The sequence below is a fragment of the Pteropus alecto genome, unplaced genomic scaffold, assembly GCF_000325575.1.
Source record: "Pteropus alecto unplaced genomic scaffold, ASM32557v1 scaffold413, whole genome shotgun sequence".
In the NCBI taxonomy this organism is placed as follows: domain Eukaryota; kingdom Metazoa; phylum Chordata; class Mammalia; order Chiroptera; family Pteropodidae; genus Pteropus; species Pteropus alecto.
The window spans coordinates 919,256-937,800 of NW_006434120.1; the positions used below are offsets into that span (position 1 = coordinate 919,256).

Sequence of the window (18,545 nt, forward strand, 5' to 3'; positions counted from 1 at the left end):
GACACATGGAGGCTAAATAACATGCTACTAAGCAATGAATGGGTTACCAATGAGATCAAGGAAGAAATCCAAAGATACCTACAGACAAATGAAAATGAAAACACAATGATTCAAAATCTATAGGACACAGTGAAAGCAGTCCTAAGAGAGAAATTCATAGCAATATAAGCCTATTGTAAAACAAAAGAAAAAGCTCAAATAAACAATCTAAACTTACACTTAAAAGAAGTAGAAAAAGAATAGCAAACAAAGCCCAAAGTGAACAGAAGGAAAGAAATAATAAAGTTCAAAGCAGAAAGAAACAAAATAAAATCTAGAAAAAGAATACAAAAGTTTAATGAAACCAAGAGCTGGTTCTTTGAAAGGATAAACAAAATTGACAGATCCTTAACCAGACTTATCAAAGAAAAAAGAGGACTCAAATAAAATCAGAAATGAAAGAGAAGAAATAACTACAGAGTCCACAGAAATATAAAGGATCATAAGAAAATACTATAAGCAATTATATGCCAACAAATTGGACAATCTGGAAGAAATGGACACATTCCTAGAAACATACAATCTCCCAAAACTGAATCAAGAAGAAAGAGAAAATCTGACCCGACTGATTACCACTAAGGAAATAGAATCAGTAATCAGAAGCCTCCCCAAAAAACAAAAGTCCTGGACCTGATGGCTTCATAGGCGAATTTTACCAAACATTCAAAGAAGAATTAACACCTATTCTTCTCAAACTGTTCCAAAAACTTCAAAAAGAGAGAAGGCTCCCTAACCCCTTTTATGAGGCCATCGTTACCTTGATTCCAAAACCAGACAAGAAAATACAAAAAAAGAAAACTGTAGGCTGATATATCTTATGAACATTTATATAAAAATCCTCAACAAAATATTAGCAGACTGAATTCAGCAATACACTAAAAATATCATATACCATGATCAAGTTGGATTTATTCCTGGGATGTAAGATTGGTACAATACCCGCGAATCCATTAATGTGATACACCACGTTAACAAATTTAAAGATAAAAACCATATGATCATATCAGTAGAAGCAGAAAAAGTGTTTGACAAAACCTAGCATCCATTTATGATAAAAACTCTCAGTAAAGTGGGAATAGAGGGAACATACCTCATCATAATAAAGGCCATATATGACAAACCTACAGCTAACATCATATTCAATGGGGAAAGGCTAAAAGCGTTTTCCTTAAGATCTGGAACAAGGGTACTCACTTTCACCACTCCTCTTCAACATTGTATTGGAAGGCTTAGCCACAGCAATAAAATAGAAAGAGAAATAAAAGGTATCCAAATTGGAAAGGAAGAAGTAAAACTCTCATTATTTGCTGATGACATGATACTGTATATAGAGAACCCTAAAGATTCCACCAAAAAACTGTTAGAACTGGTAAGTGAATTCAGTAAAGTAGCAAGTTACAATATAAATATTCAGAAGTCAGTGGCATTTTTATATACCAATGATGAAATTTCGGAAGGAGAAATTAAGAAAACAATCCCATTTACAATTGCATCGAAAACAATAAAATACCTGGGAATCAAATTAACCAAGGAGGTAAAAGACCCGTTCTCAGAAAAGTATGTCATTGAAAAAGTATTGAAGAAGTTACAAATCAGTGGGAGCATATACCATGTTCATGGGTAGGAAGAATCAACATCATTCAAATGGCCATACTACCCAAAGCAATCTATAGGTTCAATGCAATCTCTATCAAAATACCAATCACATTTTTCAGAGAGCTAGAACAAATAATCCTAAAATTTATATGGAACCATAAAAGACCCCAAACAGCAATCTTGAGAAAGAAGAACAAAGTTGAGGGTATCACACTACCTGATATCAAACTATACTACAAGGCTACAGTAATCAAAACAGCATGATACTGGCATAAACACAGACACATTGATCAATGGAACAGAATAGAGAGCCCAGAAATAAATCCACACCTATATGCTCATGTAATATATGATAAAGGAGGTAAGAATATACAATGGGGTAAAGACAGTCTCTTCAATAAACGGTAATGGGAAAATTGGACAGATACATGCAAAAAAAAAAAAAAAAAAAACTGGACCACTTTCTTATACCACATACAAGAACAGACTCAAAACGGATTAAAGACTTAAATGTAAGACCCAAAACCATAAAACTTCTAGGAAAAACATAGGCAGTAAACTCTTTATTACTTATAGTAATTTCTTTTTGGATATATCTCTTTGGGCAAGGAAAACAAAAGAAAAAATAAACAAATGGGACTACATCAAACTACTAAGTTTTTGTACTGCAGAGGAAACCATCAACAAAACAAAAAGAGAACCGACTGTTTGGGAGAAGATATTCACTAATGATACATCTGAAAAGAAGTTAATATCCAAGGTATATAAAGAACTCATGCAACTCAACAACAAAAAAACAAACAATCCAATTAAAAATGGGTAGAATACCGGAACAGACACTTCTCCAAAGAGGAAATACAGATGGCTGATAGACAGATGAAAAAATGCTCAAGGTCACTCATTATCAGAGAAATACAATTTAAAACCACAATGAGATATCACCTGACATCTGTCAGAATGGCTATCATCAATAAATCAAAGAACAAGTGAGGATGAAGAGAAAAGGGAACCCTCATACTTTGTTGGTAGGATTGCAACTTGGTACAGCTGCTATGGAAAACAGTATGGAGGTTTCTCAAACAATTAAAAATGGATATACCTTTTGACCCAGCAATTGCACTTCTGAGTATTTATCCAAAGAAAATCAAAACAATAATTTGTAAAGATCTATGCACCCTAATATTCATGGCAGCACAACTTATAATAGGCAAGAAATGGAAGCAACCTAAATGCCTATCAAAAGATGATTGGATAAAGAAGTTATGATTCATATATATGATGGAATATAAAGATGGAAAAAAAAAGTGAAGTGAGAACTCAGGGGGAAAAAAGTAGAAAATTCCAGAAATAATAATAATAAAAAAGAATACACTTATCATAAAACCATTTTACTCCTAGATATTTACCCAAAAGAAAGCATGCCCATACAAAGACTTGCACATGAAAGTTCATGTATGACCATGCCTTATCACACACTGAATGCTGGATATTAATTATGTTGGCCTAGGACAGCTGACACACAGAAAAGATCACAGCAGTTAGGCTTATCAGACACATTTACAGAGTAATTTTAACAGTAAAATAATTATCATGGTCACATTTTAAAAATTCATTCAGCGGACACTGATTAATCTACGTCTTTTTGTTTGTTTGTTTGGTCTTTATCGAAATATAATAGACAATGAGCTGCTTGTATTTACATTGTACAATTCAATAAGTGTTTTTCACTTATAGTTGGCATACAATATACCAGTTTCAGCTGTATAAGTGATCAGAGATCCAAATAACTTGCAAAGTGATCACCCCACCAAATCTAGTACCCCTTTTTCCTCTTACATATTTATTACATTCACCATTTTCCCCATGCTACATCTCTATGTCTATTTTGCAACTATCTATTTGTACCTCTTAATCTCTTTGCTTTTTTTTTTGGCCCTCAACTCCCCTCCTATCTAGTGTCCATCTAAATATTCTCTGTATCTCTGAGTTTATTTCCACTTTTGTTGTTGTTGTTGTTGATTTTGTTCTTTAGATTCCACATGTACGTGAAATCACGTGAAATTTGTCTTTCTCTATCCAACCCATTTCATTCAGTGCATCAAGGCAATTATCTCTTTCCATTCTCTTCCTTTTAGTCTCTGTGTGTCTTTTAATCTGAAGTGAGTCTCCTGTAGGCAGCCTGTGTAGGGGTCTTGTTTTCTTATCCATTCAGCCATTCTATCTTTTGGTTGGAGCACTTAATTCTTTTCCATCTGAGGTACTTATTGATAGGAATATAGTGATTACCATTCTTTATTCTTGTTTTTGATACACGTGTTTTCTTCTTAAAGAAGTCCCTCCAATATTTTCTGTAATACTGGCTTGGTGATGATAAATTCCTTTAGCTTATTTTTGTCTGGGAAGCTCTTTGTATGTCTTCAACTCTAAATGATAGCTTTGCTGGATAATGTATTCTTGGTTGAAAATCCTTTTTTGGATTTACACGTCGAATATTTTGTGTCAATCTCTTCTGTCCTGCATAGTTTCTTTCAAAAAATCAGCTGTCAGTCTTATGGGTAAGCTCCCTTGTAGGTAACTGCTTTTCTCTTGCTGCTTTTAGGATTCTCTCTGTATTTAACCTTTGGCATTTTAATTATAATGTGTCTTTGTGTGGGCCTCTTCGGGTTCCTGGTTTTTTGGGATTCTCTGAACTTCCTGGAGTTTTATGTTTATTTCCTTCAGCAGGTTAGGGAAGTTTTCCATCATTATTTCTTCAAATATATATTCAACTTCTTGTTTTCCCTCTTCAGGTACCCCTATGACACAGATATTTTTACTTTTAATAGTATCCCATAGGCTCCTTAATTTATTATTATAGTCTTGGCTCCTTTTTTCTTGACATTCTGATTGAGCGTCCTTGGCTTTCCCCTCCTCTATATCGGTGGTTCTATCCTCTTTATCCATTCTGTTGATTCTAATATACTCTTCATTTCAGATAATGTGGTCTTTATTTCTGTTTTCCTTTTATAATTTCCATTTCCATTTTTGTGGGGTTTTTTAAATCTTATTCTTAAATTTCTGAGTTCTTCTACACTTCCCCTAAGTTCACTGAGCATCTTTATAATCGGTGTTTTGAACTCTGCATCTGTTAGATTGCTTGACTCCATTATTTCTGGATCTCTGGTCTGTTCTCTCATGTGGTTTCTATTTCTTTGGCTTCTCACTTTGGCTGCCTTTCTGTGTCTGTTTCTATGTACTAAGCAACATTCTTAAGTTTCCCAGTCCTATTAGTGCGGCTTTGTGTGGTAGGTGTTTGAGCCTGTATCCCTTCAGGACCACCTGTTAAGAGTCAGCAAGGAATCCACAGATGCTGTGCTTATAGTTGCCTCAAAAGGCCACACAAGAAACCAAAGCCAGGTACCTCCAGTGTGAGTCTAGGCACTGCTCAGCAAGGGGCACCTGAAGAAGAGAGGACACATCTGGATGTGGCTTGGGTGGGTCTGCAAGTTGGGGGAGGCAGAGTTTCAGGGAATCCTCTGGGCAGAGTGACCTCTTTTAACCAGTTTGATGACATCTCTCCTACGGTGACTCTGCGTCTGCACACTTGGGAGAGGTGAGGGCTCAACACAGGAACAATGGATACTGCCGGCACTTCTGTACACAGCGAGTCTCGCCTTGGCCCTCACTCCGACAACTCAATGTCCCCCTGTAAGTCCCTGCATGGCTGAAATGGCACTGTTGCTCAGAGCTAGCAGGTCCATCACCGCTGGCAGACATGGCCCCTTTGAGAGGCGCCTGCAGCTGCTGCTGCCACAGACTCTGTCTCACTCAGCCACTGGGGACCAGGCAGCCTCTAGTCTTTGCCCTGTCCTACCTTTTGCTGTTGCAAGGTGATTTCTTAGATTTCTCCCTAGTTGTATGGCCTGTTTATCTAGACCCCAGGTGATTTTTCCTTGCTGTTTGCTCCTTGTTTCTGTCACAACTTTGATTTGGTCATCAGAGGGATGAACAGAGCTCTATCATCTACGTCATTTTTTTCTTCTCCTAACCTATGTATTTTTTATGATGATCATCACCAACATCATCATTATCATCATTATTATTGATAGCTGCAACTACTGAATCTTCATTGTGTCCTAGACGCTGTTCCTGACACTTTAATTGCATTACCTCATTTAATCCTTGAGATGTAGTAGCCCTTTTTCATAGGTGGGGAAAGGGAAACTCATAGAGGTTAGTATGGCAGACTGAAGTTGAATAATCCAGATATCTAACACCGAACCTTTTTCCGTTAAGCTACACTGCCTCTCAGCTCCACATTACCCCAGGATAAGCAGTAGGCTCTATGACTATATCCTTTGTAGCAGTGGTAAGACCTTAGTAGGGAGCAAAATGTGGAAATCATGAGTCAGAAGAACTCATTCATTCAGTCAATAAATAATTACTGAATGTCAACTATAAGTCAGGCATTATTTTAGTAGTGAAACAATAGTAAATAAATGTTAAATATACATTTTCACATTGTTGCTATTCTTGTATTTAACTGGGAACAAAAGACATTCTTTAGACCAGGGGTCCCCAACCCCAGGGCCGCAGACCAGTACCGGTCCGTGGCCTGTTAGGAACTGGGCTGCACAGCAGGAGGTGAGCAGCTACTGAGCAAGAGAAGCTTCTCTTATTTGCAGCCGTCCCCCGGCCCTAGCACCACCACCTCAGCTCAACCTCTGATCATCAGGCATTAGATTCTCATAGGCGCACCAGACCCTGGTGCCAAAAAGGTTGAGAACCACTGCTTTAGACTCATGCAGGTATAGCATATTAAAACAGTACCTTCATTAGAGTAAATTGACATAAATTGGTGCATTATTTTCCTTATTAGAATATAATCATTTTACACTGTTTTATAAAGTACATATAACTTCAATACTTCCTCACCAACTAATTTCAGTTTTAGGAATAAGATTTCTGATTAAAAAAAGCAACCTGGCTCTTTCAAGAATCCAAGTGCCTCTTCTAGCTGTTCATTAGATGGACAATAGCAGTTGCCCTGACAACAAACTCCCTTTTTGAAGCAAGCTTAACAGCTGCCACTTCGAAAGACGAGAAGTGATCCACTCCCCATGCCTGTGCATTCTGTATTTCCTTTTCATCATACAAGATGGAATGCAGTCTACAAAATACAAAGGGGGTTGTTCTCTTAGCTTCACCTTCGTTTAAATGAACAACCAATGACTGAATTAACTCCTATCCTCTATGGATATATGTTTTTAGTTTTATTTGTTCAAAAAAAATTTCAAGGTTTAAGATAACTAATTCTTATTATCTGTAAGCCACTTGGCTAACTGCTGCTGGCTATACAAAAATCAATGAGACCTAGCTCATACTATCAAGGAGTTTATTGAATAGTGGGAAAATCAGATGTTTATATAAGTAACTGATAGAAAGTTTAAATGAGCCACTGGAGGATGGCCTAAGAACTTAAATATCAAGTATAAAATTATTTCTACCAAGGTCCAAAAAGCTAGCTTACAATCTTTAGAAATGGAAATCACTTGTAAGCTGTAGACCATTTGTACTGAGTTTCTTCATTTATATTATCAGCAAAACAAATATAATGCCAAGCAAGAGGATACTCTTATTTTTCTTTTAAGTAGATTTAAAATGGCAAATTTGAAGGATTTGAATTCTTACCCAAAGAAGAAAGGAAAAAGAATAGAGAACAAAGACTATGTGTTAAGAAAAAAAGAAACTACTGCTAAATCTATTCCCTGAATGCTCTTCTTTCCATCTCCTAAGCAATCACCAAATTATTTCATTAAGTTACTTCTACAAATGCTACCTCCTCTTCTAGATAGGAAACTGCCTACAGTTTATCTTTCCATAATAGTACAGAGATACATTGCAAATAGCAGGAAATAATTAATGTTCTACCTCAAATTAGTAGCCAAGCTATCACTCTGAATTCATATAGCTGGTAGTTAGTCCTTAACCTCCCATTGTCTCACACAAGGCAACACTTCAAGAGGAAAATCTGACTAAGACTAGCAATGTCCATAACCACATTCATAAGTGGGATACAGGCCAATGACAGGATGGAATATTAAAATATCTGATTATTATGCAATTAAACATTAAGGACGTTTTTCAAAAATGGAATTTTTCTACATCTGAAAAATTGTGTTTTTCTTTTCTTAACAAACCTGTTTCAGATGCCTCTTCAGTAACTGCCTTAGGATCAAAAATGTTAAGTCTCTTCCCCTTGAATATATTTTTTCTAAATGGAAAAAGAAAAAACATTTTACTTAATGAATACTTTTATACACCATCAATAAAAAAATTGTTTGAGAAGAAAATCTTATATTAAATGTTCAATGTAGAAATTAAAAATAATTCTACAGACCCACATCAGATGTCTTAACTAAATTGTCATGTCTTTAGGACTGATACTGAAAACAGAAACAAATTCACTTGAATTTTAACATCATAATACAACAAAACAGTTAAAACAGTCTAATTTCCAAAATACCTAATTGAAAAGATCAGCTTAATTTGCCATAATTTTTATTTGATTGGTCTCATATTAATGTTATAGAAAAGTCAGTATTGTGGGAAGTATCAAAATATGCTAAATTAGAAGTTGTTAGGAATGAATCCAGGACTTCTGGTCAAGATGGAAAACTAGGTAAACACTGTGCTTGCCTTCTCCTGAGACATCAAAATTACAACTAAATTATAGAAAAATCACCCTTGAGAACCACCTGAAGACTAACAGAACAGAATTCCTATAACTAAAGATATAAAGAAACAACTACTTCAAAACTGGTAGGAGGGGCAGAGATGTGAAAGAGGCTGTCCCACACCCACCTGTGCAGGTTAAGAATCGGTAGGGATATCTCAGCTGCAGAGGTTTCCCGTAAAGAGTGAGGGGTCCCCAGCCCAGGACCACCAATGCCAGGAAGAGGAGTTGCGACAACTTCTGGCTGTGAAAATCGGCGGGGATTCTGTCTGAGTGAGATGGAGGGCTGCTGGAGTCCCAGGCACACTGACAGACTCACTGGCACTGAGCTCCAGTTCTGGGGAAGCAGCTCAACTGCACCAGGGACATATGGGAAGGAACTAAATCCTCTGGCTACAGGGTGAGGGCTGGAGAAAACAGCTCTAGCTGAGACAAAAGTGTTGGCAGGCACCATTATTCCTTTGTTGGGCCCTCCCCCCACATAGCCTACAGGCACAGGTAGAAGCCAAGTTTGAGTCTCCATCAAACTCACCTCCCTTAGTGATTCCCTGAGAAACCATCCCATTCAACTCTAGCACAGGCCAGAACCTCTTTCAGCAGCTGTTACTCACAAGCAGCCTACACTGAGGACGTTCCTAAAATCTCACAACGGTCCACAAACCCTACAAAAGCAGCCTCTGCCCTCGGCATACACTGTACCTCTTGCTAAGCAGCCCCCAGCCTGGCACTGGAAATCAGCCAGCCTCAGTTCATAGCATAGCCTTTCCCAGGCACCGCCAAGCCCACCACAGGGAGCTACCAACTGCAGAATCACTTTGTAGCTCCTCCCAAGAGGCCCCAGAACCAACACACCTGGTGGCCATACCAGAGGACCACCCAATCGGCTCCACAAAAGACACACCCAAAGGTGGACTAAGCAGGCACCAGAGCCCCACTACAGCAGATCCTACTCTGTGGGGTCAGCCCCCACACAACAGCTTGTCCACTATAGTCACAGTCAGTTCTCACAGACAGTTAGCCTGAGGGTCAATCCCTCTCACTGATGTGCCAACAGCTATCAAGGTTCAACTACAACAGAGGGGCACACACAACCCACACAAGTGACACTCCTGGAGAGCCCGGCTCAGGTGATCAGGGACACTGCGCCACTGGGCCCCACAGGACACCTACTACATAAAGACATCCTACCAAGACTGGAAGATGTAGCCAATCTACCCTCGCATGTAGAAGAAAAAAAAAAAAAAAAGAGGGAGGCAGCCAAAACGAGGAGACAAAGAAAGATGTCCCAATGAAAGTACAGAACAAAACTCCAGAAAAAGAACTAAATGAAATAGAGATAAGCAATCTTCCAGATACAGACAAAACACTGGTTATAAAGATGCTCAATGCAGTTAGGGGAAGAACAGATGAACTCAGTAAGAACTTACACAAAGAGATAGAAACCATAAAAAAAAAAAAACCCAATCAGACCAAAAAAAAAAAAGAACCAATCAGAAATGAAGAACACAATAACTGAAAAGAATATCTTAGATGGAATCGACAGCAGATTAGATGAAACAGAGGACTGAATCAGGAATCAGTGATTTGGAAGACAAATCACTGATTTTGCTGTTCTGATTGGTAGCTGAAAGCATCCTATCAGAACAGCAAAAGGAAAAAAAGATTTTTAAAAAATGAGGATAGATTAAGGAACTTCTGAAACAATAACAAGTATAACAACATTCACATTATAGGAGTATCAAAAGAAGAGAGAGAGCAAGAAATTGAAAACCTATTTGAAGAAATAATGACTGAAATCCTCCCTAACCTGGCAAAGGAAATAGACATACAAGTCCAGGAAGCGCACTTCCAAACAAGATGAACCCAAAGAGGCCCCTCCACACACAAGCAAAAAAAACTGTTAAAGTCAACTTTTGTCTTAGTTTAAGGGCAGAAAACACTGCATGTTTAATTACAAATTATAAAAGATTGCATGGATAAATCAAAACATTCTCACTTATAAAGCAATTGTTCTGTAATTTTAAAATAATGATCAACTTTTTTTACATAACTATTTTTAACTGTTGAAATTAATGTCAGAAAGTTAATAAGTTAACTTTTCCTTGTATATTTTAATCAACTGCTTTAGACTTTAATTCATACTTCAGTAAATTTACTGGCAGATTAAAAATCAGTTTATAAATGGAGGATTTATTTTTTAAAATAATTTTGAATTATTTTCTGGATCAAATTACTTTTTCCTACTAAATTAAACTAACTGAAAAATGCAAATACTATATTATAATTAAATAAAGTGATCTCACATCACATGTTTTCCTCTAGCAGGTTCCCAAATACTTATGAACAAAGGCATTTATGTTCCAGAACTATCCTCAGTGCCTTGCATTCTTCTCCTTACCCGGGTGGCAGTACCTCAACTTAGCACCAGATGAATAGGATGATAGATTAAAGTAACTCACAGTGAAGAGAGAAGGATTCAACAAAGTATAGAATTTTAAAATTGGAATGTACCAAAGAGGAAGGGAAGGAAACACATTTGTTGTGCATCTAGTACATATAGTTTACACATGGTTCTTTCACATTGTTTAAGAAAACCGTTTAAGCTAGGCTTCACTTTCAGCATTTTATAATGAGGAAAGACTGATGAGGCTTTGAAAGTCCCCAGTCACGGAATTCCCCAGTCAGTGGCACAGTGCCACACTTCTGAGGCAGGCCAGCACGATTCCAAAGCCAGTGCTCTGTGACTCACGTCTCTGTCTCTAACTGAAGAAATCAGGCCAGGTCTGGATTGTCTCAGGCTGTCCCAAGTCAGAGCAGAGTAAAAAATTTGGTATCTCACGAGTGCTTCTCCTTGTTCTAGAGTCCTTTCGTCAGCTTTTCATCACAGTCATTATAAGCACATACATGCCTTTCTTACTTTTTTAGCTTCATCCTTGGGACCTTCTAGTTTTTAATGATAGCTAATATCATTAAAAATATGGCATTCTGATGTAGTTACATGGATCATCTCAAAGAAGATTGATTCAAATAAGACTAAATTTAAATATTCTTCAGGAATCTTAAGTAAAACACTAAGATACATTATACTTTATTCAATAATATGTTGTAGTTATAAAATAACTTTAAAACAGTAATTCAGATAAGCTCTTGAAATTCACTGTAAGCTCTTGAAATTCCTTTGGTAACTGCTGACCATCTTTTTTAATCTTCCTGTACAAATTAATGTGAGCTCTTGAAATTCCAAAGTCACTGTAAGCTCTTGAAATTCCTTTGGTAACTGCTGACCATCTTTTCCGATCTTCCTATACAAATTAATAATTTAACATCTGGAAGGAGCTAACTCAAATTGCTGAGGTTATACTTAAAATCCTTAAAATATGCATCAAAAATAATCCATTTGTGAACACATTTGCTATGAAGTTGAGTTGGTTTTTGTCAGACCATGCTAAATATCTGGTTCCTCCTACCCAAATATCACTTTACAGGATTGAGAGAGAAAGAACAGAAACTTTATATAAATATAGATAGCTTTCTATTATAAAATAACCATGTAAGGCATAACTTAGCATCTTTAAAGAACTGCAAATTGCTAAATTCAAATTGTCACAAATAATCTACTACTTTAAGGTATTACAATGGATCTTTCTTTCTTTGATGGTGAGTTATTCCTCTAGGGTATGAAAAAAGATGATTATATAGATATAAAGGGTATATGAATATACATTGTTTGGCACGTATTGGAATGAAAAATAATGCTTCTCACAAAATGTTCATTTATTCAGAATTCAGTCAGCTCAAACTTATTCTAAATCAGGAACCCTCTATTCACCATGGGTAAAAGTGAGACAGGACCCAGTTTGATTTATAGTATAGAAAAGTATAGGAATGCTAAACTCACAACATCTTTCCCTCTCTAGGAAACAGTACATGCTGAGTAAGGAGACAGACATAAATGCAGCCATAATGCTCAGATGCCTATCAGCAATAATATGCATAACAACAAAGTAAATCTAAAGTTAAACAAAACAAAACCAAATAAACTGCAAACCTTTAATACCTTTTTCTAAGGTCAACGGTCTTTTCTTGGCCAGCATAACTGTCAGCTTCTTCATCAAACTGAATCTGATGAACTGGTTTTGTACTAACTCTAGCTGTGGCAGATCTGGCAACTTTCATATCTGATATTATGTTACTGAAACTGAAATAAGAAAAAGTTAAGCGTATTACAAATTTTATCTACAGAATAGTAATAACCTTTCTTAAACATGATTCATATCACTTAATTTTTATTTTACTTCTATGCAACAATACAACATAAAAAGTTATGTTTAAATAAAAGATCATGTCACATATTAACACTCACATTGCACAGACCACTAAGATTTGTTTCCTTGTCTTTTAAAGATGTTCTTCAAAAATGTTCATTTAAAACATAAATTGTCATTTGTGAAAAATTTTCAAACATCTAGAGCAGATGATATATAATCAATATCTGTATACTTATCACGTGGATTACAAATAAAATGAGTGCTCTGACTGATAGTCCAGTCATCTATATTTTTCTTTTAACCTCCTAAGATAAATCTTGCACACATGCTCTCTGAGAACTACTGATTTAGATTGCTCTCCAAAACAGAGCAGCCACTCCTGACATTTCAGCAGCAAGTGGTATAACCTGGCATAAAGTAATGAGAGATGAGAGAATGAGTGGAAAGAAGTCAGCTAAAACTTAATAATAAAAAGTAAAACAGAAAGAAACAGGCCTGAAGATCATCATACTATACATAAAAGCAGAAAATTATTTAACTGAAAAAAATTAATCTTAGAGAAACTGTTTTATTCTGTTATTTACTTTTTACAAAAAAATTTTTTTAGGCGAGGCAACCCTTGGTTGACCTCACAGATTGCAAGGACCTTGTCAGCTTACAATCCCTTATTTATTTTTTCATTTTTTATTTTTTACGCCTATAGCACCTGGTCTTCGTAAGTGGTCTCCCATCCAAGTACTAACCAGGCCCGACTCTGCTTAGTTTCCGAGATCAGACAGGATCGGGCTTGTTCAGGGTAGCATGGCCGTAGACTATCAATTATTTTTAACAATTTATCATTTATTTTTCAGGGACCAGAAACTGTGTAACTTCTCAAAAGAAAAGTTTAACCATTCAATTAGTCTTTTAAAAACTGCAATCTTATTAAGACATGAGGTTTTTTCAAACAAATTGCTAATATTCCACTTTGAGGCCTATGTATTATATAAATGAATATATTATGTATACCTGAAAGCCTATTTTGAGCTGTCATCATTGTTAATATAATTATTTGATTCACTAACCTAATTTTAGGTTTTATTCCATCTTTCTGTGCCCTTGAGTCTTCCTCATGCTGTTGGAGCTGCCTTAGCAGCTCCGACTTGGTTGTCTGCTTGTCAAAGGGGAGAGATTCTGCAACAGCGGATGCAGCAGCCACCAACTCTGGGCTCAGGGACTCACTTCTGAAAAAGAAAATGAAAAACAAAATGAGAAAGAAAAAAGGGGCATTACTTATGCCACTTAATATTAGTGGAAAGTAAAATGATTTTTCAGAGAAAACGTTTGTTCAAAAAAGTATCAATTTCTGACAAAAATCAAGAATTCTTAAATATTAGGTATCAAGTTTATATAAACTTAAATGTTAAAGGTTAAAGTTAATGGATACCTGCTGAAGAATAATACTAACTCAACAATATATTAAGGTGGCGGGGTGAAGGATCAGCCTTAAAAAATTTGTGGGATTTTTAATTTTAATGCCATTTTATTTCAAAAACAATACTTATTACAAGCAAGCACAAAAGTGGCTAAACCTGTTCATAGCTTTATTCATAATAACCTAAAACTGGAAACAAACCAAATGTCTATCATCAGAATAAACAAATTGTGATATATCCATACAATGGAATAATACTCAGCTCATACCTCAACATGAATGAAACTGAATAAGCTGGATTTAAAAAAACCATATACTGTATGATTCCATTTACATCAAGTATAGGCAAAATTAATCTAAAGTGATAAAAATCAAAGTAGTGGTTGCCTCAGAAGGCTACTGTGGGGCAATATGAAAATGAGTAATATTTTGTGTCTTGCTAAGTATCTGGGTTACATGGGCAGATCTGTTTGTCAAAATCCTACAGCTAAGCTTTATACATTTCAATGCAAGTAACTTTTACCTGAAAAAAAAAAATCATTATCATCATCAAGTAGAAGACTGAAGAAGGGTGAAAGTACAGATGATACAAGAATGGCAGAATGTTGGTGATTATTGAAGCTGGGTGACAGGCACAAAGGGGTTTTATTTTTGTTTTAATGTTTTCAATTTTCCATAAGAAAAAGCTAAAAAAAAAAAAAAAAAAAAAGCTACTCTTCAGTGCGTAAGGGCAAGTTAATAGAAAAATATGCCAGACATAAAGAGAAATTTATATTTTTAAGTCAATAGGAACTTCTATCTCAATGAGTAAAATCTAAATTAATGTTTTACTACATCTGGCTTTCTACACTATGATCTGTTATCTAAAATAGAAATCAAAGTTCCCAAATCCCTGAAGTTGTTGAATAAAGATTTTAAGAACTTTACTTACTAAAATATGGGAGATCTAAAATCTGTTTGGAATGGGAAATAGAATGAAAAGAGGAAATATAACAATTAGTTAAAATGTTAACCTGTGAATAAGGCTTAAATCTTATCTCAAATCACTATTTCTCTCATAAACTGTGAGGTTTATTTTCAAAGTTTAATATATGTATATTTGATCAGAGTAAGCCAAGGATATATAGATGAGTATTCATTTTCTGGAACCATGCATTTTATGACAATGGTGTTCTTTATAGTTATAACTTCCGGGTTTGTAATTTGAAATGTTCTAATTAATAAAAATTGTGATGAAGCCTTTCATCAAAATAAGATAATTTTTACACACAGGGACTTCTCTACATATATTTTAACAAAATGATGAGAACTTGTTAAAATATTTAACAATCTATTCTATCCTATAACTCAGACTATTTCATGAATACATATTTTTTTACTTTATACCTTTCTGGGCTTCTAAATTTCTTTAAAAAGAACTGTGTGACATAAATAATTTCAGAAAAGGAACTCTGATGAGGTGAAACATACTATTTAGTGGACATGTTAATTGGCATAACTTTTGGCAAGCAATCTGGTGACATGTATCATAAGCTTAAAAACTATGCAAATTCTTTGACCCAGCAATTCTACTTCTAGGAATATGTGCCTAAAGAAAATAGATATGTGGAATTTGAGGGATTATTGCATACACTCAAGACCTAAGTAGTTCTATTCTCTATGCCTGAAAGGTAAATTATCTCTCAGCTATCTGCATGGGAGATGTTCCTCATTCTTATCCCCATCCAGATAGTAAACAAAGCTAAAATTTAGAAATAGCTTCTGAATGGAGATCAAATTCAGGGCAGTGTCAAGAAAACATAGTGTAAAGATGGACAGGACTTTAAAATCCTTTGTTAAGATCTTGGAAAGATTTAAGGTGGTCCCGCAGAGAGCCTGTCAAACAGGCAACAGGACTTCTAAGAAACTTAAAGGTATGGTCCCAGTCTCTCAGGAACTCAATGTAGAAGAGGACCTTGGTTCCCAAACTGTGCCCTAAGGCACCTGGAGCATAACAGGGAAATATATTGTCTGTTCTTGACCATTTAAATACTCATTCAATTTAGTGTATACTTTTAACATTATACTACTGCATTCCTTTTGATATCGTATCTTTGTGAAGATAACTTTCTGACAGTTGCTGTGATAAAAAGAAAGGTACTCCTCAAAAATCAAGGCAGCACAGGAAATGAGAGTGGTGGTATCCAATCTGATTTGAAGGCTAAATTATAAAAACAATACAAATTCCTCTTGGTTTTCTCTTGGAACACTCGCCCTGGGAACCTAGTCACTATGCAGTGTGAAAGCCCAGGCCACACTGAGAGGTCACATGTAGGTGTTTCTACTAAGAATCTCAGCCAAGGTGTCAGTTGACAGCCAGCAGCAACTGCTTAATGAGAAAATTTCAGATGATTCCAACTCCTGGACTTCTAAGTCTTCCAACTAAAGCCCCAGACACCATAGAGCAGAGAATTAGTCTTCTCCACTGTGCTCTGTCCAAACTGCTGACCCATGTCCCACAGAATCCATAGCATAAACAATGGTTCTTATATGTTACTAAATTCTTGGGCAATTGTTATGCAGCCATCGTACCTATATCAATGGTGGTTCCATATATGATACAAATAAACTAAAAGCAGGCCATACATGAAACAATGATGACAATGCATCATGAACCAAAGATAATGATTAACCCATTTCTGTACATCTAAGATCCCTTAAAAGGGGGAGGAATCATTAAAAGTTTTTAAATTTCATTAAATTTATTGGGGTGACATTGGTAAGGTTATATAAGTTCAAGTGTGCAGTTCTATAATAACATCATCTGTATGTTGCATTGTGTTCACCACCCCAAGTCAAAGTTTCCTTGTCATTATATATTTGACCCTTTTTCCTTCTTCTACCTAACTCCATGTTCCAACATATGGTCTATCCTTGAGAATGTTCCGTGTGCACTAGAGATGAATGTATAATCGGTGTTCAAGATGAAAAGCTCTGTAAATATCAATTATGTCCATTTGACCTAATGTGTCATTTAAGGATGATATTTCCTTATTGACTTTCTGTTTGGATGATCTATCCATTGTCAGTGGGGTATTTAGGTCCCCTACTATAATTATTTTTGTCAGTTTCTCTCTTTAGTTGTTAGTAGTTGCTTTACATATTTTGGTGTTTCTAGGTTGGGTGCATATATATTAATAAGTGTTAGGTCTTCTTGATGCACTGTCCCCTCTATCGGTATAAAATGTCTATCTTTGCCTTTTGTTACCTTTTCTATCTTGAAATCTATTTTGTCAGATATAAGTACTGGTACACTCATTTTTCTCTGGTTGTCATTTGATTGGAGAATCATTTTCCACCCTTCACTCTGAGTCTGTTTGTCCTTGCAGCTGAGATGTATCTCCTGAAGGCAACATATCGTTGGGTTTTTTGATCTAACCCACTCCTCTGTGCCTTTTAGCTGGTGTGTTCAGTCCATTTACATTTAGGATCATTAATGAAATACGAAGACTTCCTATAGCCATTTATCTTTTGTTTTCTGATAGTTCTGTGCCTCCATTGTTTCTTTTCCCTTGTGTTTCTGTCTCTTACTTTAGTTTGGTGGTATTCTACGACTTTTTTCTGTTTCCTCTTACGTTATGTGTCTTAGTTCTAGATTTTTTGTGTGATTACCATTAGGTTTATATAAAATAAATTTTCATACAGTTGTCCTTTTTTTTATGATTGCATCTTAACTCCATTCCCCTGTGCAAGTTCAGTCCTTTCCGCCCTCCTCTTTAATGCTTTTGTCATAAATTATCCCTTTTTATGCTGAGTTCATTTCCAACTTGCAGTAGTTATTGTTACCTTCTTCTTCTATAAATGTTTTTACTTTAGCTTTATGTTATATTTAATACCCAATTCTGAACAAGGGTTGTAATTTCCTGCTTCTTTTAGTCATCTGATAGTTTTGTATCCTTTTGTCGTTTTGTTTCAGAACATCTTTCATTATTTCCTGTAATGCATGTCTGGAAAAGCCTTCATACATGAAGGAATAATTCTCCTTCATATCTAAAGGATAACTTTGCTGGATAAATTATTGCTGGCTGGTGATTTCTCTCAATAATTTGAATATTTGTTTCCACTCTCTCCTAACCTGAAAAATTCAATGATAATCTAATGGGATTTACTTTGTAGGAGACCATCTTCTTTTCCCTGGCTGTCTTGAGAATTCTTTGTCATTACTTTTTTTGACCGTTTCAATCCAATGTGCCTTGGAGAAGGCCTTTTGGATTGAGATAATTAGGTGTTCTGTTTGCTTCTGGGATTTGAGGATCCAGTTCTTTCCATGGGTTTGGGAAGTTCTCGTTAATTATTTGTTTGAATAGGGTCTCTGTTCTCTTCTCTCTCCTTTCTCCTTCTGGTATATCCATTATTCTTATACTGCTTTTCTTTTTTTAATGGAGTCAGTTCTTGTAGATTTCTTTCTTTCATTTTCTTTTACTCCTCAATCTCTCTCTTTTTTCGTCTGAGTCATTTCTAGATTCTATCTTCG

General features: G+C 35.8%; 1 protein-coding gene and 1 pseudogene across 1 annotated transcript in view; both read right to left on the minus strand.

The window, feature by feature from the left end:
- Positions 1-18,545, minus strand: part of MRPS31 (mitochondrial ribosomal protein S31) — a 41,996-nt gene that overhangs the window by 16,087 nt on the left and 7,364 nt on the right. Inside the window, exons 3-5 of the mRNA XM_006908997.3 lie at positions 13,683-13,841; positions 12,408-12,548; positions 7,815-7,888 (exon numbers count right to left, since the gene is read on the minus strand). Of these exons, the coding sequence (XP_006909059.1) occupies positions 7,815-7,888; positions 12,408-12,548; positions 13,683-13,841 (374 nt within the window). The remainder of the gene's footprint in view (positions 1-7,814; positions 7,889-12,407; positions 12,549-13,682; positions 13,842-18,545) is intronic.
- Positions 13,313-13,431, minus strand: LOC112477480 (annotated as a pseudogene).